A 25,675-nucleotide genomic window follows, 5' to 3' on the forward strand; every position below is an offset into this window, starting at 1 on the left:
AAAGTGAATGAAAGTGAATGAAAGTGAAGGAAAGTGAATGAAAGGGAAGGAAAGGGAATGAAAGGGAAGGAAAGTGAATGAAAGGGAAGGAAAGTGAATGAAAGGGAATGAAAGTGAATGAAAGGGAAGGAAAGTGAATGAAAGGGAAGGAAAGTGAATGAAAGGGAAGGAAAGTGAATGAAAGGGAAGGGAAGTGAATGAAAGGGAAGGAAAGGGAATGAAAGGGATGGAAAGTGAATGAAAGGGAAGGAAAGTGAATGAAAGGGAAGGAAAGTGAATGAAAGGGATGGAAAGTGAATGAAAGGGAAGGAAAGTGAATGAAAGGGAAGGAAAGTGAATGAAAGGGAAGGAAAGTGAATGAAAGGGAAGGAAAGTGAATGAAAGGGAAGGAAAGTGAATGAAAGGGAAGGAAAGTGAATGAAAGGGAAGGAAAGTGAATGAAAGGGAAGGAAAGGGAATGAAAGGGATGGAAAGTGAGTGAAAGGGAAGGAAAGTGAATGAAAGGGAAGGAAAGTGAATGAAAGGGAAGGAAAGTGAATGAAAGGGAAGGAAAGTGAATGAAAGGGAAGGAAAGTGAATGAAAGGGATGGAAAGTGAATGAAAGGGAAGGAAAGTGAATGAAAGGGATGGAAAGTGAATGAAAGGGAAGGAAAGTAAATGAAAGGGAAGGAAAGTGAATGAAAGGGAAGGAAAGTGAATGAAAGGGAAGAAAAGTGAATGAAAGGGATGGAAAGTGAATGAAAGGGAAGGAAAGTGAATGAAAGGGATGGAAAGTGAATGAAAGGGAAGGAAAGTGAAATGAAAGGGAAGGAAAGTGAATGAAAGGAAGGAAAGTGAATGAAAGGAAGGAAAGTGAATGAAAGGAAGGGAAAGTGAATGAAAGGAAGGAAATTGAATGAAAGGGATTGAAAGTGATTGAAAGGGATGGAAAGTGAATGAAAGGGAAGGAAAGTGAATGAAAGGGAAGGAAAGGGAAGGAAAGTGAGTGAAAGGGAAGGAAAGTGAATGAAAGGGAAGGAAAGTGAATGAAAGGGAAGGAAAGTGAATGAAAGTGAATGAAAGTGAATGAAAGGGAAGGAAAGTGAATGAAAGGGAAGGAAAGTGAATGAAAGGGAAGGAAAGTGAATGAAAGGGAAGGAAAGTGAATGAAAGGGAAGGAAAGTGAATGAAAGGGAAGGAAAGTGAATGAAAGGGAAGGAAAGTGAATGAAAGGGAAGGAAAGTGAATGAAAGGGAATGAAAGGGAAGGAAAGTGAGTGAAAGGGAAGGAAAGTGAATGAAAGTGAATGAAAGGGAAGGAAAGTGAATGAAAGTGAATGAAAGGGAAGGAAAGTGAATGAAAGGGAATGAAAGGGAAGGAAAGTGAATGAAAGGGAAGGAAAGGGAAGGAAAGTGAATGAAAGGGAAGGAAAGGGAAGGAAAGGGAAGGAAAGTGAATGAAAGGGAAGGAAAGGGAATGAAAGGGAAGGAAAGGGAATGAAAGGGAAGGAAAGGGAATGAAAGGGAAGGAAAGGGAATGAAAGTGAATGAAAGGGAAGGAAAGGGAAGGAAAGTGAATGAAAGGGAAGGAAAGGGAGGGAAAGTGAATGAAAGGGAAGGAAAGTGAATGAAAGGGAAGGAAAGTGAATGAAAGGGAAGGAAAGGGAATGAAAGGGAAGGAAAGGGAGGGAAAGTGAATGAAAGGGAAGGAAAGTGAATGAAAGGGAAGGAAAGTGAATGAAAGGGAAGGAAAGTAAATGAAAGGGAAGGAAAGTGAATGAAAGGGAAGGAAAGTGAATGAAAGGGAAGGAAAGGGAATGAAAGGGAAGGAAGGGGATGGAAAGGGAAGGAAAGTGAAGGAAAGTGAAGGAAAGTGAAGGAAAGGGAAGGAAAGTGAATGAAAGTGAAGGAAAGGGAAGGAAAGTGAATGAAAGGGAATGAAAGGGAAGGAAAGTGAATGAAAGTGAATGAAAGGGAAGGAAAGGGAATGAAAGAGATGGAAGGGGATGGAAAGGGAAGGCATGGGAAGTGAATGAAAGGGAAGGAAAGGGATGGAAAGGGATGGAAAGGGAAGGAATGGAAAGTGAATGAAAGGGATGGAAGGGGATGGAAAGGGAAGGCATGGAAAGTGAATGAAAGGGATGGAAGGGGATGGAAAGAAAAGGCATGAAAAGTGAATGAAAGGGAAGAAAAGGGAAGAGGAGGATCTGGACGAGGGAGGGAAAGCAGCTAGAAGAGGAGGAGGAGGAGGAGGAGGAGGAGGATGTGAAAGGTCAAGAGGAAGAGCTGCAGCCTGGGCCGTAGGAAGTCAACACCACCTGTCACTTTCTTGATTGGAAGTGCGAAGCGGACGAACGAGTGCTTGGGTTGTTTGTGTTTGTGTCTTGTTTGTTTGGGCTTGCATATTGGAGAGAGAGAGAGAGAGAGAGAGAGAGAGAGAGAGAGAGAGAGAGAGAGAGAGAGAGAGAGAGAGAGAGAGAGAGAGAGAGAGAGAGAGAGAGAGAGAGAGAGAGAGTTACGTAGAGCAATAAAGGAAACGAAGATATATTTAGGCGTGTGAAGAACCTTAATCCTCTCCTCCGTGTGTGTGTGTGTGTGTGTGTGTGTGTGTGTGTGTGTGTGTGTGTGTGTGGTGCTTGGGTACGTTTCATCGTTGCCTCGAGATATGCAGGTCTCTTACGATGACAACGAAGAAGACGAGGATTTAAGATTAAAAAATACTAAATAAAAAATACTTGGTGCAAGACGAAGGTCTGGGCGCGTGCAAGGCTGGGCGGTGTAAAGGATGGAAAACGAGGAGGGAATGAATGAGATAATAGGAATAGGAAAACAAGCAAAATAACGGGAATAGGAAAACAAGTAAAATAACGGGAATAGGAAAACAAGTAAAATAACGGGAATAGGAAAACAAGTAAAATAACGGGAATAGGAAAACAAGTAAAATAACGGGAATAGGAAAACAAGTAAAATAACGGGAATAGGAAAACAAGTAAAATAACGGGAATAGGAAAACAAATAAAATAACGGGAATAGGAAAACATGTAAAATAACGGGAATAGGAAAACAAGTAAAATAACGGGAATAGGAAAACAAGTAAAATAACGGGAATAGGAAAACAAATAAAATAACGGGAATAGGAAAACAAGTAAAATAACGGGAATAGGAAAACAAGTAAAATAACGGGAATAGGAAAACAAGTAAAATAACGGGAATAGGAAAACAAGTAAAATAACGGGAATAGGAAAACAAATAAAATAACGGGAATAGGAAAACAAATAAAATAACGGGAATAGGAAAAAAAGTAAAATAACGGAAATAGGAAAACAAGTAAAATAACGGGAATAGGAAAACAAATAAAATAACGGGAATAGGAAAACAAGTAAAATAACGAATAGGAAAACGAGAAAATATATGAAATGATAGGCGAGGTACTGAGTGCGTGCATGGTTGGGTAGGCTGGTAGGTAAAAGAAGAAAAACTCCCAAAAAAAATACGAAGAAGTTAGATTGTAATATTACGAGTGAGAGAAAGAAAAGGAAAGGAAAAAAGAAAAAGAAAAAAGGAAATAGAAAGAAAGATAAATTACTGAAAGGCCTGGAAATCTCTTAGCAGTTTCGGTGAAACTTCCACTGTTGCGCTAGACCTATCGAAAGCCTTCGATAGAGTCTGGCACCAGTCTTTGCTTTCTAAACTGCCCTCTTTCGGATTCTATCCCTCTCTCTGTTCCTTTATCTCCAGTTTCCTTTCCGGCCGTTCTATCTCTGCGGTGGTAGATGGTCACTGCTCTTCCCCTAAACCTATCAACAGTGGCGTTTCACAGGGCTCTGTCCTATCACCCACTCTCTTCCTGTTATTCATCAATGATCTTCTTTCCATAACAAACTGCCCTGTCCACTCGTACGCCGACGACTCCACTCTGCATTATTCAACTTCTTTCAATAGAAGACCATCACAACAGGAAGTATACGACTCCAGACTGGAGGCTGCAGAACGCTTAACCTCAGACCTTGCTATCATTTCCGATTGGGGCAGAAGGAACCTTGTGTCCTTCAATGCTTCAAAAACTCAATTTCTCCACCTATCAACTCGACACAAACTTCCAAACACCTATCCCCTATTCTTCGACAACACTCAGCTGTCACCTTCTTCAACACTAAACATCCTCGGTCTATCCTTAACTCAAAATCTCAACTGGAAACTTCATATCTCCTCTCTCGCAAAATCAGCTTCCTCGAGGTTGGGCGTTCTGTATCGTCTCCGCCAGTTCTTCTCCCCTGCACAGTTGCTATCCATATACAGGGGCCTTGTCCGCCCTCGTATGGAGTATGCATCTCACGTGTGGGGGGGCTCCACCCACACAGCACTTCTAGACAGAGTGGAGGCTAAGGCTCTTCGTCTCATCAGCTCTCCTCCTCCTACTGATAGTCTTCTACCTCTTAAATTCCGCCGCGATGTTGTCTCTCTTTTTATCTTCTATCGATATTTCCACGCTGACTGCTCTTCTGAACTTGCTAACTGCATGCCTCCCCCACTCCCGCCGCACACGACTTTCTACTCATGCTCATCCCTAAACTGTCCAAACCCCTTATGCAAGAGTTAACCAGCATCTTCACTCTTTCATCCCTCACGCTGGTAAACTCTGGAACAATCTTCCTTCATCTGTATTTCCTCCTGCCTACGACTTGAACTCTTTCAAGAGGAGGGTATCAGGACACCTCTCCTCCCGAATTTGACCTTGTTTTTGGCCACCTCTTCTGATTCTTTTATGGGAGCAGCGATTAGCGGGCTTTTTTTTATTATTGTTTTTTTGTGTGTGCCCCTGAGCTGCCTCCTTTGTTGTAAAAAAAAAAAAAAAATCATGCTGCAAAAGAGAGAGAGAGAGAGAGAGAGAGAGAGAGAGAGAGAGAGAGAGAGAGAGAGAGAGAGAGAGAGAGAGAGAGAGAGAGAGACCAAACTAGAGCAAACCAAACCATACCAAACCAGACCGAGCCGCGAGTTAGGACAAAAACCGAACTGATCCTGATAAGTTCATAGCTTTGAGAGAGAGAGAGAGAGAGAGAGAGAGAGAGAGAGAGAGAGAGAGAGAGAGATGAGGGAAGCTGCAGGGACGAAGATGGGGAGATATTGGCTCCGAGAAGGTGAAAATGGTAGGAGAGAGTAGAAGGATGTCAAAACCCCGAAGGATGCAGATAAAGAGTTGCGGTTACGGAGAGAGAGAGAGAGAGAGAGAGAGAGAGAGAGAGAGAGAGAGAGAGAGAGAGAGAGAGAGAGAGAGAGAGAGAGAGAGAGAGAGAGAGAGAGAGAGAGACACAACCCACAACCTTCGTGTGTGTGTGTGTGTGTGTGTGTGTGTGTGTGTGTGAAGAACTTGCATGGCTTGGGTGAAAGTAGTATGGTGTAAAAACGTTCAATGGTGTGTGGAGAGAAGAGGAGGAGGAGGAGGAGATGAGGGGAGGAGATAGAGAGATGGAGAGAGAGGGGAGGAGGAGGAGGAGGAGATAGAGGAATGCAGCACAGCGGGTAGTATGGGTGTGGTGGTAGTAGTAGTAGTAGTAGTAGTAGTAGTAGTAATAGTAATAGTAGTAGTAGGTCTTCTTAGATTTCCTATATAACCTGTTCCATTTTTTTTTTTTTTTTTTTCTAGGTTGAAACTGTTTTGCCGGAAGGAATGTTGGGGGCCGAGGAGGAGGGAAGACATATGGAAGGGAGGAGGAGGTGAAGTAAATGGTCCTGATGGAGGTATAAGAGGAGGAGGAGGAGGAGGAAGAGGAAGAGGAGGAGGGGTCTCGTTTCAGTCACATGAGAGAGGGGGAGGAGGTGGTGGTTTAAGAAGAGGTAATTCTGGAAAAAGGAAAAAGACCAATATGGGAAGAAAAAGTAAAGAAGAAAAGAAGAAAGGAGAAAGGAAAAGAGGGAAGGAGAAAAGAAAATAAGAAAGGAGGAAGAAGAAAGGAAGAAGAAAGAACAACAAACAGAAGAAGGAAGAAGATGAAGATGAAAAAAAAAAGATGAAAAAGAAGAAAAAAAGAAGAAAAAGTTGAAAAAGAAGATGAAAAAGAAGAAAAACAAGACGAAGACGAAGATGAAAAAAAAGGAAAACAGAAGAAGAAAGAGAAAACAAACAGACAACACAGAAAAATAAAAACAGAATAAACAAAAACAAAAAATAACAGAAAATAGATGAAGAAACATGAACCACAAAGAGATAACAGAAGAAATAGAACAAGAACAAAAACAAAAACAAGGAAAGAACAAGGACAAGACAAAAAACAGGACGAAGAAACAATGAAGATAAATGTTGAAGAAGAGTCCAAGTCACCTGACAAATGGAAGGAAGAGGAGTCAGCGAGTGGAGGGGATGATGTATTTACTTAAGGGAGAGAACGATGCAAGCCTGGCCGAGGGGAGGGGAAGGGAGAAGAGAGAGAGAGGGAAGGGAAGGGGGGGATGAGAGAAGAGAGGGAGAGAGGGAAAGAGAGGAGAGAGGGAAAGGGAAAAGAGGGAGGGAAAGAGAAAAGGAGGAGGGAGGAAGGGGAAGAGAGAAGAAAGGGAAGGAGGGGAAGAGATGAAGAGAGGAGAGAGGGAGAGGAAGGGGAACAGAGAAAGGGAAGAGGGAGGGAAGGGAAGGGGGGATGAGAAAAGAGAGGAAGAGAGGAGAGAGGGAGAGGGAAAAGAGGGAGGGAAAGAGAAAAGGAAGAGGGAGGAAGGGGAAGAGAGAAGAAAGGGAAGGAGGGGAAGAGATGAAGAGAGGAGAGAGGAAGGGGAACAGAGAAAGGGAAGAGGGAGGGAAGGGAAGAGAGAAGAAAGGGAGAGAAAAAGAGGAGAAAGAAGACAGGGAGGGAGGGAAAAAGATGAGGAAGAGGGAGGGAAGAGAGATGAGAGAGGGGTGGATTTAAGACGTGAGATAAGGAAGAAGCAGATGGGAGAAATGAGACAAGAAGGAAGGAGAGGGAGGCAAAGCGATGAGGGAGGAAGTAATGCAGGACGTAGTTAATGGATGACTAAGGGAGGAGAGAGAAGGGAAACTCCAAGGACTAACTCTTTTATCAAACCAAACCACAGGGAAGGACACACACACACACACACACACATACATAAACAGGCACACAGTTTTTTGCTCAAGGACGATTGATGCATTACTGAAGACAGCTGGGTGACTTGTGTATCTGAGCAAGCAGTCATTGAGGTACCACTTAGGTGACTGGTCTGGAGGGGTTCTGGACAAAAGTTTGTATAGAAAAACTTCGTATGGCAATAATTCGTAGGATAAAGTTCGTTTGCCTAAAGTACGTCAGGATAGAGTACGTTGGGTATAAAGTTCATGTCAAAAGTTCGTAATGCAAAAAAATTGTGATGGAAAAAAATCGTAAGGTTAAATGTTCGTATGCGTAAAAGTTCGTATGGAAAAATCAGTCTGGAGGTTGGAGCATACAAGACTGAAAGGCAGCCCTCTGGAGCAGATGAGAGCATCTGAAGTGGATGAGAACTTCTGCAGTGGATGAAAGCCTCTGTAGTGGATGAGAGCTTCTGGAGTGGATGAGACTTTTGAGTGACAGAAAAATGAGGACAGTAGCATAGAACAGCATGCCAGGGTGGAGGGAAGTAACAAGTGGAGTTCCTCAGGGCTCGGTGCTGGCCTTCTCTGACACCCATTGTTTCTGATTAATAGGTGAGGAAACAGACAGTTATGTTAACCTATTTGGAGGTCATGGAAGAAACTACCTGAAGAGGATTGCAAAAGCCTGCCAATCTTGACCTGAATTACGAGTGGAGCAAGGTGTGAGGAATTAATATACACGGTACTGGAAATGGATACCAGTTATAAGAGGCTGTCAGGGAATTACTCAATGGGGAACAAATATATCAAAATAGCAGAGTAGTAGTAGTTGGATGTGCTGGTCCAGGACTTGGTGTGATTTTATTTGTTGCTCTCGAATCTGTTCCTTGTTCCTTTCACGATGTAGACACCATTAACTAAGAATATTGAATAGAATCACTAGTTAATAATGATTCTTAACTAGGGTAATGAAGCAAACTCTAGGCAATTGAAGTTCATTTAAAAAATATCTCGTACAACTGTACATACTTAACTATTCATTCTATTACCAGCTAAGTCATCCTGCCACTATCAAGGAAGCATGAAGGGCCACACATCTTCACCTGCCACGTGAACATAATCAAGAGGAGCTGTGAATCTGGCCGGCCTCTGTGTTATCTGGAGGACCAACACTCGCCATACACACCAAGACATCACAGCTGATATCCATGGTGCATTACATGGTGAGTATTGGAAGATTTCAGTTATTTACAAAACTCTGATACAACATTACAAACACATGACACCTTCAATGTAAAATCCAGAACACATTTACTAAAGGGGCTATTACACCGGGCAAATTTTCCGTGGATCTTCAGTCAAACCACAATTTCCGCTGGTGTGGTTTTCTGACGAGTCCACGATCTTCCAAAGCTACAGTAGATTTCACCAAAGGAAGACGGTATTACTCACCATCATCATCAGCAGCAATAACAAGAAACGAATGAGAACCAAGATAGCGGAAATTGTGGTTTGACTTTAGAAGTTTAGATCCACGGAAAATTTGCCCAGTGTAATAGCCCCTTAACATAACGCCTTGAAAATTAAACAAAAATGGCGGGTTGCACTGCACTCCTCAGAGATGTATGTTTGTTTAGACTCCTTGATTCCCCTTAACCTCTCCTCCCCACTGCCCATTTGCATCCCCTTTCCCCTGTACCCTATCCCAACCCTCACCCTCACTTGCCCACCCTCCCTTCACCACACACCTAACACTCCAGTCTAGCACAGTGTTTCCTACCCTCCAACATAACCTTTCAATGCCCTAGTTCACTGGTATACCCTACACCCAAACCTAATCCTCACCCTCTTGACACCCTACAGTTTACACACCAAACACTCCAGTCTTGTACAGCACTTCTTAGGCCCCGTTCACGCTGTGCCGACTCTGGGCCACGACAACCCAGCGACTTCTAAGCCCCCTTCACACTGTGGCGAATTAGCATCTGGCGATCATTTCTAGACCTCTTTCCATCATGTGCGACCCTTTCACATAAAAATTTCACGCCCAAGACCTCGTGTACTCCGAGTTGCTGAGTTATTGTGGCCCAGAGTTGGCACAGTGTGAAGGGGGCATCACCCTCAACATAATCTTTCAACATCCTAGTCCATTGGCAGCCCTTTCACCCTACACCCAAGTCCGATACAACTCTTCTGACCCTCCTAACACACCCTCCTCACACCATAGTCAAGTACACCCTGCAGACACATCCTTCCCTAACCCTGCAGTCCTCGCATCCCTTTCAACCAACACCTAAGTCTGGTACAGCTCTTCTTTACCATCCAAAATCACATCCTCATAACCTAGTACAGTCCTTTGCATTCACCTCACCCAACACCTCACTCTTGTGCAGCCTTCCTCACCCTATTCAACACACCTTCTAGTCCATTCCTTCACCAGATAACTCAGTATAATCACCCCTTCTTACCTTCCTAGCAGACCCTTCCATGCTCTCCACCCTTTAGTAAATGCAGCCTACCTCACCCCCCTCTTAGAACACCCTCACAGTAGTTAACGTCACAACCACTCCACTACCTCCTGTATCTGTAACGCTTGAAGTGGAACCAAAGCTGAAAAATATTGTTGTGGAACTGACAGCGGAAGCCCCTCTTGTAGGAGTACTCCCACTCGCGGTTGACGATCTTGAACGCGATAGCCTCGTAGGGCGGCCCGGCAGTGAACTTGAGCAGCGCAAAGTCCCGGTTGTCGCTGCAGGGGACGAGCTCGTACTGTGGGGTCTTGGACTTGTCGATGAGGTCTGGGTAGAAGATGTTGAACTTGTAGCCCTGGACGATCTTGGGCGGGGGGTTGTCCATGTCGTAATGAGTCTGGTTGTACTTGTTCCACTCGAAGCCAGTGTGGACGCGGTTGAAGTATCGGGGTTTGCGTGGCCGGTACTTGTCTGACCAGAGGAAGTGTTGGGGGTCCAGCCTCGCCTCCACACTGAACTGGGCCTCCTCGCTGTGGGTGGGGAGAGAGGGAGAGAGATGTGGTGAATAGGATGGTGGGAAAAAAGAATATTATGTTTGATGAGGTCCAGGGAAAAGGATTGGAGTAGAAAGGGTGGTGAAAGGGTTGTATGGTAAGGAGAGGGAAGGCAAGAGAATTAACTGGGATGCACATGAGCAAAATATTTAAAAACTGAGGGAAGAGGTATGAAAAGTGAAGTAGAAAGAGTTGTGAGAGAGGGAAGGAAAGAGTATAGTAATAACTGAGATGCACATGAGTGAAATATTTATTGACTGAGGGAAGAGCCATGAAAATAGTGGAGTAGAAAGTGATGTGAGGGATACTTGGGAAAGAAATAGGAGAGTAGTGGCGTATGTAATGAATGACGAACTGAGAGCAGGTATCCAAGAAAAATAATTAGGTCAGATGCTTTTTGAACAGACCTTGTACTGCCTCCTCTGTCCCTCTCCCTTGTGGAGGTGACAGACCTACATTGATTTTTATTTTCATACTCCTTACGTGTGCAATTCCTCTCATCTCTTGATTCAAACTGCCTCTTCCATACCTCTTTATTACATTCCTTTAATTCCTCATCTGCTGTCTCTACGTTAATAATACAATGAAGGAATAGATGAATAGGATAGCAGATAAACACCCAATACGAAACCCAGTACACGGCAACACTAATACGCCAACATTAACGTACCTGGTCATCGCCCGCTGTGCCTCCCGCTGCATCACCTTCTCCTCCGCCGTCAACACATTCTCCACAGGCTGCCCGGCGCCCACCACCCGCTGTCGTGCCCACAACAGCCGCTGCTCGTCCTCCTCGGGGTCCACCACCACCGTCCCCGGCTCCAGCTTGTTGGGGGCCAGTAGGCGCGGGGAGTAACGCCCCGCCGCATACGCCGCCAGGGAGGTGGAGATCGCTGTGTCACCCTCGTGGTCTGAGGTCCATTCCTCACCCTCCTCTTCATCATTTTCCTCTTTTTCCTCTTTTTCCTCTTTCTCCTCTTTCTCCCCTTCCTCCTCCTTCTCCCCTTCCTCCTCTTCGTTTTCTTCCTTTTCTTCTTTGTCTCGCTCTTCCTTTACCTCACTTGGTTCGGGGATTTCAGTGTCTCCTGTCTCCCTTCTCTTCTTCCTCTTCTTCCTGGCTCTGTGGTGGAATAGAGAGAATAAGTGTTGAGTTTGCTGAAATATTAAACTTGATTTATCTTTCCCTGACCTGTTTGTGCATATTCACAGTGCTGCCTCCCACCATGCAAGGAAGGGCCACCAAGAACCCTTGAACCCCAAGAGGACAGACAGTTGCCTTATGGATGAAGAGTGATGACTTCACCTGATGGTAAATGAATTTTTAAGAAAATGTTTCAGATAATTCTTTATACAGATTGCTTTACCCATGCATGTCTATATTTTAATTTATGATTTTTTTCACAAAAATAATCAATTTATGAATGCAATATTAAAATGTATGTATGGAAATGTAACTAAATTTCACATTGCACCAACACAGTACACATGAACCCGCTCCTCCATGTTGTCCACTGAGCCGTGAGACTCGAGTAACTTTGCAACACAGTTGTGTTTTTTAGTATTAGAGTTCAAAAGTTCATCCATAATGCATCCTAAACAAGCTTCAATGAGTGGTATCCAAACTGCTGCTAAGCAGTCACATGTACTAGTGAAGCAATATAAGTGTGATGACTCTTGAACCTCCTGCCTCTCAGGTCATCTGACTTAAGGCCTGTCCACACTATTGAGCAATGCACAATGGGAAAACACTGTTACCAAAGCCCATGCCAGTACATGGGTGATGGACACAAGCAGAGATGATATCATTAGCAGGAAAACCACTGGTACACTTGTGGAATGCCTTTGCTGGCTTGATGCCAGAATAATAAGTTTCACCTCACTCACCCACCCCTGATGTCCCTTAAAGCATTTTGAGAATTTCTTTGACCTGAAGCATATCCTAAGTTTTGCAACAAAAAGTCTCTGGTCGATTTGAATTAAATCAGCACTCCGGAAAGTGCTACAGTTCTGGAGGATCATCCAACAAGTACCAACAAGGATGTGATCGACCTCCTTTGCCACACCACCAGCATTGTTATACCAAGTCCAGCTGCAAGGCTCCTGTTTCTGGAACCAGGAACTGCAGCCTTCTGAACTTTGAAAAGTTCAGGAATAAACTGTTTACATTTCTGGTGCCACACATGGGGACTAACGCATGACTCGTAGCCATTTCTCTTCGTGCCAGTGACAGTGACAGAAGTTGGCATGACAACGAGTGTGTCACGTGGGGGGCACTGGTCGACTATAGTCAAGCTTGGCATAGAACATCTCTTTTTCCTCAAGTCCGCACATCTTAGTAGGGGCGCACACTGCAATAAGACATGAAGCCCAAGGTGTGCTTCAGCCTCACCAGCATCACAGACTCATCAACGTGAGCAACCCCAACGACAGTGGACTGCAGTTGACTAGAAATGGCTATAGCCCTCCCTTGACATGAGCATAATTGCTCTGGCCTGACCACTAGTAGGTGTAACCCCTCAACTGATCTCTCCATTGCCAGGTGTCCTCATCTCAGACAGCCCCACTATGTCCACTCTCAGCCTCCTGAGTTCAGCTGACAGATGGGGTGGTCATTGATGCTCTGAGAGGCTCAGGATGTTTCAGGCACCCACATGGGGAGTCCACTGAGGGGTTAACCCTGGGCCTGGCTCAACACACTTGTCCCTCACATGCACCAACCTAGTGATCCCCAGGAAGAGGGGGTGGGTGTGTCTGATGGCGCAGGGGTCCTCTCCTGCCCCAACCAGATCCGTCAAAAGTACTGAATGCAATATAAATCATCCTCTATCCAGGATAGTAAAGGCACACCCACACTGTCAAGCAGTGTCCTGCAGGCTTTGCCCGTTTCCCAGACAAAGCCTGCGCATTGTACTCTGACACCAGAATCTGAATCACACTTGGGTTGGGGCCTAGAAATTTTGGTAGGCCTTTTTGTGGACAGCAGTGAACTCAAACTAGGATGAGGCCACACACACATGAACACAAGTTTTGAACCAAAAGAAACTTGCACTTCATCAGTAATGTAAAATAATCATGCTGGTTGATGCAACTTATCATAAATTTGGCTGTGTGAGTAGCAATATGTATTTGTTTATTGACCCAGGTGGGCTGGAGACTGGTGTTTGAGTATGCAATAACACTGGGAACTGGGAACCACACAGTCCCCCCTTCAACAAATTCTCTCCCATCCTTCCATTCCCTTACCTCTCCTCTTCCTCAATCTCTTCTTCACTCGGCACTTCCTCCTTCACTGTGATGGTTGCCGCCTCAACACGCCTCTCCTCCTGGCCCTCCTCATCGTCCTCATCCTCCTCCTCCTCCTTGACGCCCTGCTCTGCCTTCAGCATCTCCAGTTTCTTCCTCAGGTTGTCTCTGTGTCTCTCCCTCAGTCTGGCTCTGGCTTGGTGGGCTGAAAGAAAGTTGTGCCTTATTAGTATATTTTTTGTGCCTGTTTGCTTCATTCCTAGACTAAACCCTTTGACTGCAGATTACCTACCAGAAGACCTCACCAAGCTACAGGAATGGAGTAAAAAGTGGCTGCTAAAATTCAGTGAAGAAAAATATAAAGTCATGCACCTTGGGAGGGGGAATCCAGAATACGAGTACCACATGGGAAACACTCCACTATCCACCACAGAGGCAGAGAAAGATCGGGGACTATATGTTACCAGGCTACCAGTGAAAGCCAAATCTGTGCCAATCGCAGCGGACGGGTTAAAGCAAACATAAATCTACCTTGTGAGTATGGAAGTCCACTGCTGAGTTGTTATAATATGCTACTGGGGTCTGCTCATTGTATTCCCTAACAAAATACATGTAAATACACTTCTCACAAATCAATGGCTATTTAAATAAAGTATAATATATGGATTACTTGATTTTTTATACACCTGATTAACTATAAATATGGTTGGTTTCTGGATGTTTAAACACTGGCTGCTGTGAAGAAATAGATGATGAGTGGTGACCTTTGAGGGTACTGGTGAATGATTTTGAAAATGTCCACGAGATAGGGATGCTAAAGGCGAGAAGAGCTAAAATTCTTGCAGTCTTGGCACATTCAACTCATGATGAGGAAAAGGTGTCAAAAATTCCTTCACTGCATCCATGAATAGAGAACAAAAAGTGGTCCTTACATGGAAACAATTCACACACACACACACACACACACACACACACACCACCTTCAATGCATATCAATCACACTTAACACCTTCATAAACACATATAATCCACAACACTCCATAACACACCCATACTACCCTCTGCTACACTCTACACACAAAGCTCAGTGGTGGAGTCTCCCAGAAGTTGACGTCCAGAGCAGTGACAGGCCCAGAAAGCAGTCCCAAAACACATCCCACCCCACACCATACCAGCTTAACCCGGTAGCTGCGGGGATCATATTTCTTAAAGGCCCCTCTAAGCGAATTAATGAGAAAAAATCATCACTCACACAAACCATTTCATAATATATATTAATGCATTTGTGATCAGTTTATGCATCATCTATTTTGGGGGGGTTTATATCATGGCACAAATTTGGCCCTTCGCTGGTATACGGTAAAGCCACAAATTTGGCCCATCACTGCTTTTTTTATTTTTTTTTTTTTTTTTTTTTTTTTTTTTTTACGTTGTTGCCTATTTCGCCGGTAGGCATCTTCCCGGTGGGGCCTTATGGTCGGCCCAAGGCTTCTTCCAGGTGGGGCCTGATGGTCAGCCCAGCCCGTTCTGGCGCAGGCGAGTGTTTATAGTGGCGCCATCTTGCGTTGGCTCATGCTGCCCTCCGGAACTCGTTCTTGATTCGCTTGGACGGCTTCCTCTAGAGTCCGGGTTGATGGGTGGTCTTCAGGACAGCATGTGGGTAGTTTTAAGCCACTCAGCGGTGACTGAAAAATCCGAGTGGTAGCGTGAGGATTCGAACCCGCGTCGTCCATCACGCGGCGAATGTGGGTCCAGTACGCTACCAGTTCGGCCACCGCCTACCGGGTTAACACCTTCAAACACAAACCCTGACACCCCTGAATACACCTATACAACACCCTCTAATTCCCTACACCCCACCATACTATTCCTGAACCTTCCCAGCTCACCTTTACACACAAAAGAAACCCAAACCACACCTTACAACCACCCTGCACCACCAGTAAACTCGCCAAACACACCCTCTCACTTAAAAACCTCCCTAAACATCCTACCACAGCCTGACACCCCAAAACACACATCTAACGCTTACAAAATACACCCCACCACCAATCACGACACCCCCAAGCATGCACCTTACCAATCACCAAACACACCCATACCACACACCTCTGATATTCCCCTCCACCCTTGACACACTCTTACACCTGTTAACCCAGTAGCAGCGACGGCCCAAATAGGTGGCTTTGCCGTGTACCAGCGACGGGCCAAATTTTTGCGATGATATAAACCCCCCAAAATAGGTAATGCATAAACTGATCACAAATGCATTGATGTATATTATGAAATGGTTTGCGCGAGTGGTGATTTTTCTCCTTAATTCGCTTAGAGGGGCCTTTAAGAAACATGATCCCCACAGTTACCGAGTTAAACACTGCCTAAGCACACTAACAACACCACTAACACTGCCTAAGAACACTAACGACTCCACTAAACATGAAATCCCGAGAAACTGAGCACAAAAAAGCTCACCCTTACACCTATACACTGCCTACACTCTCTACCAATACCCCTACACACACCCCTTTAACACACAAAACACACACCCTTACACCCCTACACCCCTACCTCTGAGTTGTGAGAGAAGAGACTCCCAGTAACCAATGTCCAGGCCTGTGGTGGGCCCGGCAAGCTTGGACTCAATGTTCCGCTGCAGCTGGTTTAGTTCCGCCACGGACTTATTGGTGAAGACTGTGGACACATCGGAGGCGACGGCAGCGTGGATCCCCTGGCGGTGGTGCGCAGAGAGGTCGACGGAGGCGGCGTCCCTCTGTCTGAGGCGCCGCAGCTCGTCCTGGACTATGGTGATGAGGTCGTTCCAGTAGCTTTGGTTGATGTCCTGATGGGAGAGGAACACAAACATTGGTGGGGAGAAAACTTGAATGTAAACAAAATAAAGTTGAAAAACAAGTATTGGAGGGTGAATGATGGTGATACATAGAAAGAGAAAATGGGAAATAGAATAGGACGGCAAGTTGTACAAGTTCCCAATAGTTCATTATAGTGGTTATTTAGCATAAAAATCCAATTAACCCGGTAGCAGTGGGGATCATGTTTCTTAACCCTTTCATTGCCAAACGCTTGCAGCGGGCGTTAGGCGTATTTGCTGGTGGCACTAAACGCTCGCTGCGAGCTCCAGCCGCACTCAAATCTCCTGCGTATGAGTGTTCCAACACTAATTCTCACAACACAGGATTGCCAATTGAGTGGGTTCTTCACTAAATTTGGTGGAAAATCATATCAGCCCAGCGTGGCAAATCTACAGATGAGTAACTGGTGGATGTTCTTGCCCAATATAGCGGCATTTTTACATAGCTTCACCTGTCACCTGACTGATTCTTTGACCAAATAGTTGTAAATATTGCAGTTGGCAATACTCCCTTGCCAGAGTCTGAAAAAGAGATGTCCGCAGTTACCTCAATATGGCTGATCATCCCGCAACAGTGTTAACATTCAACACTCCCAGAACGTGCATGTACGTTCGTAAGAGAGGCATACATGACCGATTCCTATAGATCTGAACCTCCTCTTTCCAGTGGTGTTTTTGGTTTTTAGCTGTGATGAATAGTTTTTGAGATACAGAAGTTAAAAGAACCCCCCCATTGGGCTCCCTGACTGCGCCTGAGGGAAAAGTCGCGTCCAGACTGTGCGCAAGGAAAGGGTTAATGGTCCCTCTAAGCAAGAAAAATGAGAAAAAATCATCACTCACACAAACAATTTCATAATATAAATCGACGCATTTGTGATCAGTTTATGTATCACCTGTTTTTGGGGGTTTAAATCATGGCACAAATTTGGCCCATCACTGCTACACGGTAAAGCCACGAATTTGGCCCGTCGCTGCTACCAGGTTAAGGAGAGATCTAAAAGACAAATATTTAACAGACAGAGCAGGTTAATAAGAGTAAATGTGGAGGAGTACTGCCACTCCACATAAACTTGATCAGGCCAAGCTATGCAATCTAAGTCTGGTTATCTCTGTGAAGGTAAAGTTTGGGACAGACATAAGGCTGCCTCGGTGTTCATCTCTCTCAGTGGCCCTTGACATTGTAGTTGGTAATAACCCAATACCCCGGGATACAGGGCCTGTATGACATCAGGGTTACCTAGGCCTGTGAATTTGTAGCTAAGCCTACTAATCATTACACCACCCAACAGCTTTTTGTGAATTCAAGGAACTGTAATAAAAATAACTATAAATTCACACACTAAGCCCAGAAAGTTGGAGAGTTTCGTTTAGTCGGCGCAACATCTGTGGTCATATGCTGGAGAGAGACAGAAGGGGAAGGAATTATAGAAGAGAACAGACCCCAGGAGACAGGACACAACCCCCGATTAATACCTGGTATCCATTCACTGCTGGATGGACAGGGGCGTAAGGTATTGGAAAAGCCGCCCAAATTTTTCCAATCCGCCCAGGAATTGAACCCGGGCTCTCTTGGTTGTGAGCTAAGTGTGCTAACCACTGCACCACGAAGCCCCCAACACTAAGCCCAGCCATGTAATATACACAAAGGTAAGTGATTAAGAAAGTGCCTGAACACACATGCACACACACACACCTCCTTCTCCAGCTGCATGTACACCCTGATGTCCTCCAGCAGGTCCTCCAGGTCCACCAGGGTGAGCCCCGTGAGGTGGGTGTACGGCTCGTGCATGTCCACCGCACTCACGTCTCCCTCGGAGCTCACGTACTGGGCCAGGAGGTCGATTGGCTTGGCCCGGCCGTCCTGAATGCGAATCTGTGACCGCAGTCTGTGGGTGGGTGGGGAAAGGGTTGTTGAAAACACGATAATGTATCCTGCTCATCATAAGAGTGTGCAGCAATATATAGCACGCATAGTGTTTGAGTCACAGTCATGGCTGCCATGCAAACCAGTGGCAGCAAAAGCAAAACCACGGGTGTGGAGTCAGAGTTAAAATTTTTCGACTCTGACTCCGGGAAATTTTAAAGTTGCGACTCCGACTCCAACTCCCATGCCCCTCCCCCTCTATTGTAAATCTTTTTTTTTTTCCTTTTTTTTTTAGATGCTGCCTGATGTGCTGGTAGACTCTCTTGACGTCCTTTTTCTTACATGTATTTACATCCAAATTATGTGTACTTTATGTAGGCAACATCTAGATAATGTAAAAGAAAAAAAAAAAACTACATTACACAATAAATGATTACGTTAAGGAGTCGGAGTCGAGGGTATTTTTACCGACTCCACACCCCTGAGCAAAACACCCAAGAAAATTTGCAAATCCATGAATGTGAGGGAAAACTACTAAAAAAGGTGCTCCTCCTATACAGACTTTACACAAACACTGGAAAAGTAAAAAAAAAAAAATAATAATAATAATAATAAATCAGTGAAAAAACAAGTAATGAATCAAATCAAAAAAATATTCTAAACAACACATCCCTTTCTTACCTGGCCTGCTCAAGCTGAAATTGGTCCTCCTGCCTCGAGAACTGTGAGAACTGTGCCGCCTCGCGCTGCCTCTGCTCCAGCTCCATGATCTTCTCCCGTTCCTGCCGCTCCATCTCCCTCTCCTGCCGCCTCTTCTTTACCTTCTCCAGCTCCATGCGGTTCTCGTCCATTTTTTCGCGGCTCCTCTTCTCTATGTCCTCTCTGGTGGGGAAGGAAGGAGTGTGTGAGGGACAATGAGACAATAAGAAGAAAATTAGAAAGAAAAGGTGTGACAAAGACTATTAAGACACCTCTGGAAACAAAATGTATCATGCATGGCTCTGGCTCCTCTTCACTATGTCCTCTATGGCAGGGAAGGAAGGAGTGTGTGAGGGACTGTAATGAACTGTAGAACTGATATGTCTTTTTGTTAGGAGAGGACAAAGTGTGAGAGAAGAAAAACAGGGAGAAAATGAGAGGAGAAAGGATGAAAATATATGGAGCCAAAGAGTATGTACACTTCAAAGAAAGAAAAAATAGAAGTAGATGAATAAAAAAAAAAGTTACTATATATATCCTCAACCCACACACACAGCCAGTCAACCTCACCTCACTCACAACCTTGAATCACCCACATTACCCGCCTCACAAGCTCAGGTCAATACGCTTACCTGGTGAGGTCCGTGAGCCCCTCCTTCTCCAGCTTCTTCTTCCATATGAACGTGTCGAGAAGGTTGTTGTCGCCGTAAGGGTTGTCGGCGTTAGTGAAGTGGAGGTACTCGCTGTCCCAACCCATCTTCTCCTTCCTCTTCCTCTCCTTGGCTTCCTGTGTTGGGGTGAGAAGAGGAGGAAGTGAGTACAGAAGATGGGGGTAGAGATGGGAAGAGGAGAGAAGGTGGATAAGGAGATGGGGATAGTAGAAGGGGAAGGAAGAAAAGGAAAAGAAGTGGAGAAGGAGGAAGAGAAGGAGAAGAAAAGAAGTGGAGGAAGAGGAGGAAAAGAAGAAGAAAAAAGAGGAAGAAGATAAATAGGTGAGGTGTATAAGGGAGATCAAGAAAAAGAAGTGGACGATGCAGAAGAGAAGGAAAAGATGAAAAACTAAAATAAATAAGGAAGATGAAGAGGAGGTAAGGAAGGACGGGTGAGCAGTAAAAGTCAGTCACTGCAAAACACAAGACAAGGAACAGTGCAACAAGACCTGGAAGTGTTAGAAATAGAGGAAGGAATAGCACTGGACCGAGCAGATGGAGGAAGATCATCACAACTTCAACCCCAAGAGCGGGAGAAGACGGACTATGAATGGAGGTGAAGAAGAAGAAAGTGGGGTGCAGGATGGAAGGAGAAGAAAAAGAAGTGGAGGAGAATGATGAATGAATGAATGAACGGACAGAAGCAATGCAGAAAACTCCCTACCTTCTTCTGCAGCCTCCTCAGCCTCTTCTCAGCTGGCGTCTCGAGCTGCTTCTTCTGTTTCTTGAGGGACAGCTTCTGATCCAAGGCCCGCGCCCGTTCCTCCTGCAGCCTCTCCATGAAGTTCGCCCCTCCGTCTGCCTCCCCATCAGACTCCGAGGATGACATGGACGAGGTGGAAGACGAGGAGGAGGTGGATTTTTTTCCATGTTTCTTCTTCTTCTGTTTCTTTTTCTCCTTCTGTTTCTTCTTGGCGTGTTTGGTGACCTGTCTCTCTCGCTCCCCTGAGTTCGAGCGAGAGGGTGACCGGTTCCTCCCTCCTCCTCTCGAGTGTGACCTCTCCATGCCCCTCGACGCTGATTCTCTCTTGCGTGATATCTCCCTCTCCCTCTCTCGTGATGGGGACCTGTTTCTCATCTCCCTCTTCTCCCGCGAGACTGATCTTCTTTCTCTCTTCTCTCGTGAATGTGATCTTCTCTTCTTTCCCTCTCTTGTTCCTGATCTCTCCGACCTTTCTCTAGAGGCTGATCTTCTTTCTCTCTTCTCTCGTGAATGTGATCTCTTCTTTCTCTCTCTTGTTCCTGATCTTCTCTCCGTCCTTTCTCTAGAGGCTGATCTTCTTTCTCTCTTCTCCCTTGAATGTGATCTCTTTCTTTTCTCTCTTGATTCTGGTGTTCTCTTCCTCTCCCTTGAAACTGATCTTCTGTCTCTTCTCTCCCTTGAAACTGATCTTCTCTCCCTCCTCTCCCTTGAAACTGATCTCCTCTCCCTCCTCTCCCTTGAAACTGATCTTCTCTCCCTCCTCTCCCTTGAAACTGATCTTCTCTCCCTCCTCTCCCTTGAAACTGATCTTCTCTCCCTCCTCTCCCTTGAAACTGATCTTCTCTCCCTCCTCTCCCTTGAAACTGATCTTCTGTCTCTTCTCTCCCTTGAAACTGACCTGTCTCTTCTCTCCCTTGTAACTGATGTCCTCTCCCTCCTCTCCCTTGAAACTTGTATCTCTCTTCTCTCCCTTGAAACCGATCTTCTAACTCTCTTCTCCCTTGAAACCGATCTTCTATCTCTCCTCCCCCTTGAAACTGACCTATCTTTCCTCTCCCTTGAAACTGATCTTCTATCTCTCCTCTCCCTTGAAACTGACCTATCTTTCCTCTCCCTTGAAACTGATCTTCTTTCCCTCCTCTCTTTCCTCTCCCTTGAATCTGGCCAATCTCTCCTCCCCCTTGAAACTGACCTCTCTCTCCTCTCCCTTCTCTCCCTCACATTCACCATTTCTCTCTTCCTGGAGCTCAACTTCTTCCTCTTCCTCTCCCTGGAGTGTGACCTGCTCTCCCTGACCTTTGACCTCTCCCGTTCCTTCTCCCTCGACGGCGACCTGCTGGCATCACTCTCTTCTGAACTTGACCCAGCATCTGACCTCTCTTCTGCCTCTGCCTCACTGCTTTCCTCCTCACTTGACCCAGACTCTGACCTCTCCCTTTTTATAATGACTTTTTCCTTTGACCTTGACCTCCTGGCTCTATCCCTTGACCTTGACCTGACTCTATCCCTTGACCTTCTGGATTTCTCCTTGGATCTTGACCTCTTGATTCTGTCTCTCGAGCTTGCCCTTCTGTCCCTTGATCTTGACCTCTTCACTCTCTCTCTTGACCTTGATCTTCTCGGCCTCGACCCACTCCTGCCCCGCACTCGTGACCCATTCTGGTACCTCTCCCGTGACCTTGACCTCTCCCTTGACCTCATCCTCTCACTCTTGGTCACCCTGCAAGTCACAAACACAATCCGTTAATAATATGTAGTTAATGATATGTGTGACAGTTAATAACATGTATGAGGGTTAATAATACTTGTGATGCTTAATAATACACATGACCGTTAAAAATATGCATGACGGTTAATATGTGTGACTCTTGGCCCCACTTTTTCACCCAGCAAGTCACAAACACACCAGTTAATGATAATATGTATGATGGAGTAAAAATCAGGAAAATCAAGAGATGAAGTATAAATATCCTGAACTGTCACATATAAGGCATTCATATTCAACAATATGGAGTAAAGATATCAGAAATGCTCATATATGAGACATCCAGACAACATAAGATAAGATGTAGTAAAATTATCATGAACTCTCTTTTTTATTTTCTTTATGTTTTAGCCTGTGGCGCCGGTTGGCTTTCTTGGTGGGGCCTGATGGTTGGCCCCAGTCTGTTATAGCACAGGTAAATGTTTATGGTCATGCCATCTTGCTTGGCTCATACCAAACTGCCCCGAGAAGCTCATCTTTGATCCTCTCTTTAGAGAGAATCTAGAGTCCGGATTGATAGGTGGTCTTCAAGACAGCATGTGGGTAGTCTTAAGACACTCGGCAGTGACTAAAAAATCCCAGCTTGTGGCAGCAATGGCATCTCTTGGTGGGGGGCTTCACCCCCTTGCCACCCCTAATCTTAATATAACTTCCCTAAAACCCCTCATCCCCCATTCAGCAAGTTCCTGGTTATAAAGAAAGACAAACAGTGTATGGAGAAACAATTTCTTTGTTATTTCATAACTTCTCTGGAATCTAGCCTTTAGTATACACTGTTAAAAGTAAAGAATTAAAGCAGTAATTGATCTTGGTTTAAAGGGAAATCTTCTCGTGGGGGTAATGATTGAGACACATGGTGATTCCCCATAATTACCTACAGGACCACTTCTGCAAGGTTCAACATCACAAAGAATTATGGTCAAGGCGGACCCTGACCAGGACGGCCCTCCCTGATGGGGCCACACTTGCCATGATGAACCCCCATGACAAAGTGTGATACGAAATGCATGATTTTATTGGTTAATGTAACCTATAGTGGGGATTGTTGAGGAAAGGGTATGTACTTATTTTGAGACAATGACTGATTATTTCTTGGCAAAATATGATGCTTTTTATTATGGGATACTTTTATTTTCTGGAAATCACAAAATGGTTGACTTTTCAATGCCTGGGGTGCACCCACCACCGCCCCGCTCCCACCCGTTACCACCAGACAGCATAGTAGACCACCCCGCTGCCGCCCCACCCCGTCCTGCACTGCATATTTCTGCTGGCCAACACCGCATGCTGAATTAATTTAAACTAACCTATCCAAACTTAGCCTACGTAACCTTAACAGGGGCCTTCACCCACCTCGACTCCCTTCAACCCCTCTTCTATTTTCCTGAAGTATATAATTTTTGGTAATTGTGGAGATTCACTACACGCCTCCAAAATACAATATTACGCCTCCATATTATACTTAAGGGACGAAATACATGTCCCTTAACCATAATATGAAGGTGGAAAAACTTAAAAGTAAAGAAAAAGTGGTAAAGGTAGTGATAAGGCATATTATACATTCGCGCGCTGTGTTGGTGTCGGCGGCGGTGGCAGTATTGCCAACGATCCGGTTAGCAATGGTACGCTAGGTTAGCAATGGTACACTAGGTTAGCGATGGTGCGTTTTGTTAACTAATCGATTAGGCCACGCATGAGAGACAGGTCCACCACGCGTGGTTATTTTTTATTTTTTTTAGAATACACACCTTTACCTAATATTATACCCAGCCCAAACCTTCACAAAACCCTTTGGGTAAAGGTGCATTTTCTAAAAAAAAAAAATAACCACATGTGGTGGACCTGGTCTCACATGCGTGGGCTAATGGCTAACTAAGCGTACCATCGCTAACTGAATCGTTGGCAACACTGCTCACCTCCCCGCCGCCACTGACACCAACACGGCGCGCGTATGTATAATATGGCTTTTCACCACCTTTATCACTTTTCTTTACTTTTAAGTTTTTCTGCCTTCATATTATGGTTAAGGGAAATGTATTTTGTCCCTTAAGTATAATATGAAGGTGTAATATCGTATTTTGGAGGCGCGTAGTGAATCTCCACAATTACCAAATTTTTAACTGCATTGCATTCAGGGACTAAAAAGAATCAATACTGTATAAACTTTCCAGGAGGTGGCTGCCCCTTCTTCATCACTAGCCTAGATACCTGTCAGCGTGGTGGCCAGAAGCATTAGGTAGGTATTATTCATGGCCATTTCTGCATGTTTTGATCTCTGCACTCTTTCTTGTTGATTTCCGGGCGGCTTGAAGATTAGCAGGACACACACATGACAGCAGAAAACCCGTGGATAAAGGAGGAGACGAGACGAGCATTAATAAAACAACCTTACCGCCGCCCCGTCCTCACCTTGGGTCATCACAGTGCGCGGCTGCCTTTTCGAGCCTCTCCCGCGCCCTGCTCCTCGCCTCCCTCACTCCTGGCTGGCTTATCACGTTCCGTCAGCCTCACTTTACTTGTCCCTCGTGTCTCCGGGGTCCTCGTAGTTATAGGTCGTCTCTAATTTGCAGTTTTCTCGTAGTTTTTTCACGTCCCGCCGCGGCCAAACAACACAACGTTTCCCTGATGATGATGATGATGATGATGTGTGTGTGTCTAAGTTGTCGTACTCAGCCTCCTATGTTTGCCGATTTCCGACCCAAAAACTGCCTCCTCGACCCTAATAACTGCCTTCATATATATTTAGCGTTCAAATGGTTAATTATTGGTGCTTTTTGGCAATAGCTATGGCTCAGAAACCGGTAAATATGAGGCTCTGAGTACAACAATCTGGCAGTGAGATGTCTGAATGTCGCCTTTGCATCGGCACCTCATCACTCTTCCCTTTATTTTACGTCTACATGGCTTTTTTTCGTGGTCTGTTCCTGTATTTTATGATTCAGTATTATTCAAGTTTCGTTTTAGTAGCTTTTTGACACTTACGTAAATTTTCCTATTGTATTTTACCTTCCAAAGCTTCCCCTCGGCTCCTCTTTATTATATTTTACTTTATATTTTCCATCGTGGTCTGTCCCTGTATTTTATCATTTATTTGTTTTAGTAGCTTTTGTCATTTATAGAGATTTTCCTTACTTCTTTTGCAACCTTCCAATGATTATTTTTATTTCTCCCGCTCAGCACCTCAGTAACCCTGCTTATGTTGCTCTCTTCCTCCCTTCACGAAACGTTTTACTCTGTCTCCTTATCTTTTCTCTCCCTCGTACACACACACACACACACACACTCTCTCTCTCTCTCTCTCTCTCTCTCTCTCTCTCTCTCTCTCTCTCTCTCTCTCTCCTTGACTTCATTTTTTTCGCTTTTTTTCGTTTCCTTATCATATTTTATTCGACCATCATTGCTACGGCACACACACACACACACACACTAAGTAATTTCACAATCTAATCTTCTATGAATTAATTTTGGTAGCTTTTGCCAGTTACAGAAATTTTCCTTTTTTTCAGTCTTTCAATGATTTTTTTTCTCCCACTTACCACCTCAGGAACCCTTCTTATGCTCCTCTCTTCTCCTTTCACGAAACGTTTTGCTTTGTCTCCTTATCTCTCTTCTCTCTCATTCGTACCACACACACACACACACACACACGCGCACACACACACACACACACACACACACACTCTCATTGCAGACGTATGTTTCATTCACTCCTCTCACCTTTAACCCAGTAGCTGCGGGGATCGTTCCTTGAAGACCCCCACT

At 44.9% G+C, this 25,675-nt stretch overlaps 1 protein-coding gene and 1 long non-coding RNA gene across 11 annotated transcripts in view; one reads left to right on the forward strand and one right to left on the reverse strand.

Moving 5' to 3' along the window:
* The window catches only part of LOC127005591 (uncharacterized), a 23,668-nt gene extending 14,688 nt beyond the window's left edge, over positions 1-8,980 (forward strand). For both annotated transcript variants that reach the window (XR_007758743.1, XR_007758742.1), the window contains one exon: positions 8,088-8,980. This is a non-coding gene — a long non-coding RNA (uncharacterized LOC127005591). The remainder of the gene's footprint in view (positions 1-8,087) is intronic.
* LOC127005588 (cactin-like) lies at positions 8,017-24,539 on the reverse strand. Of its 9 annotated transcripts, none has more exons than XM_050874522.1 (10): positions 24,323-24,539; positions 21,248-21,868; positions 20,110-21,190; positions 19,368-19,522; positions 18,718-18,918; positions 17,866-18,058; positions 15,872-16,142; positions 13,304-13,508; positions 10,731-11,180; positions 8,017-10,036 (listed from the first exon to the last, which is right to left on the reverse strand). In XM_050874522.1, exons 2-10 carry the CDS (start codon positions 21,847-21,849, stop codon positions 9,607-9,609), a joined length of 3,588 nt encoding a protein of 1,195 aa, XP_050730479.1. In that variant the 5' UTR covers positions 21,850-21,868; positions 24,323-24,539; the 3' UTR covers positions 8,017-9,606. The 9 variants fall into 9 exon arrangements, with proteins under 9 accessions (XP_050730479.1, XP_050730485.1, XP_050730484.1 ...); XM_050874528.1 differs by having other exon boundaries at positions 20,110-20,836; positions 21,047-21,868; XM_050874527.1 differs by having other exon boundaries at positions 20,110-20,866; positions 21,047-21,868.
* Positions 24,540-25,675: the final 1,136 nt, after the last annotated feature.

Source organism: Eriocheir sinensis, chromosome 30 (assembly GCF_024679095.1).
Source record: "Eriocheir sinensis breed Jianghai 21 chromosome 30, ASM2467909v1, whole genome shotgun sequence".
NCBI classification, from domain to species: domain Eukaryota; kingdom Metazoa; phylum Arthropoda; class Malacostraca; order Decapoda; family Varunidae; genus Eriocheir; species Eriocheir sinensis.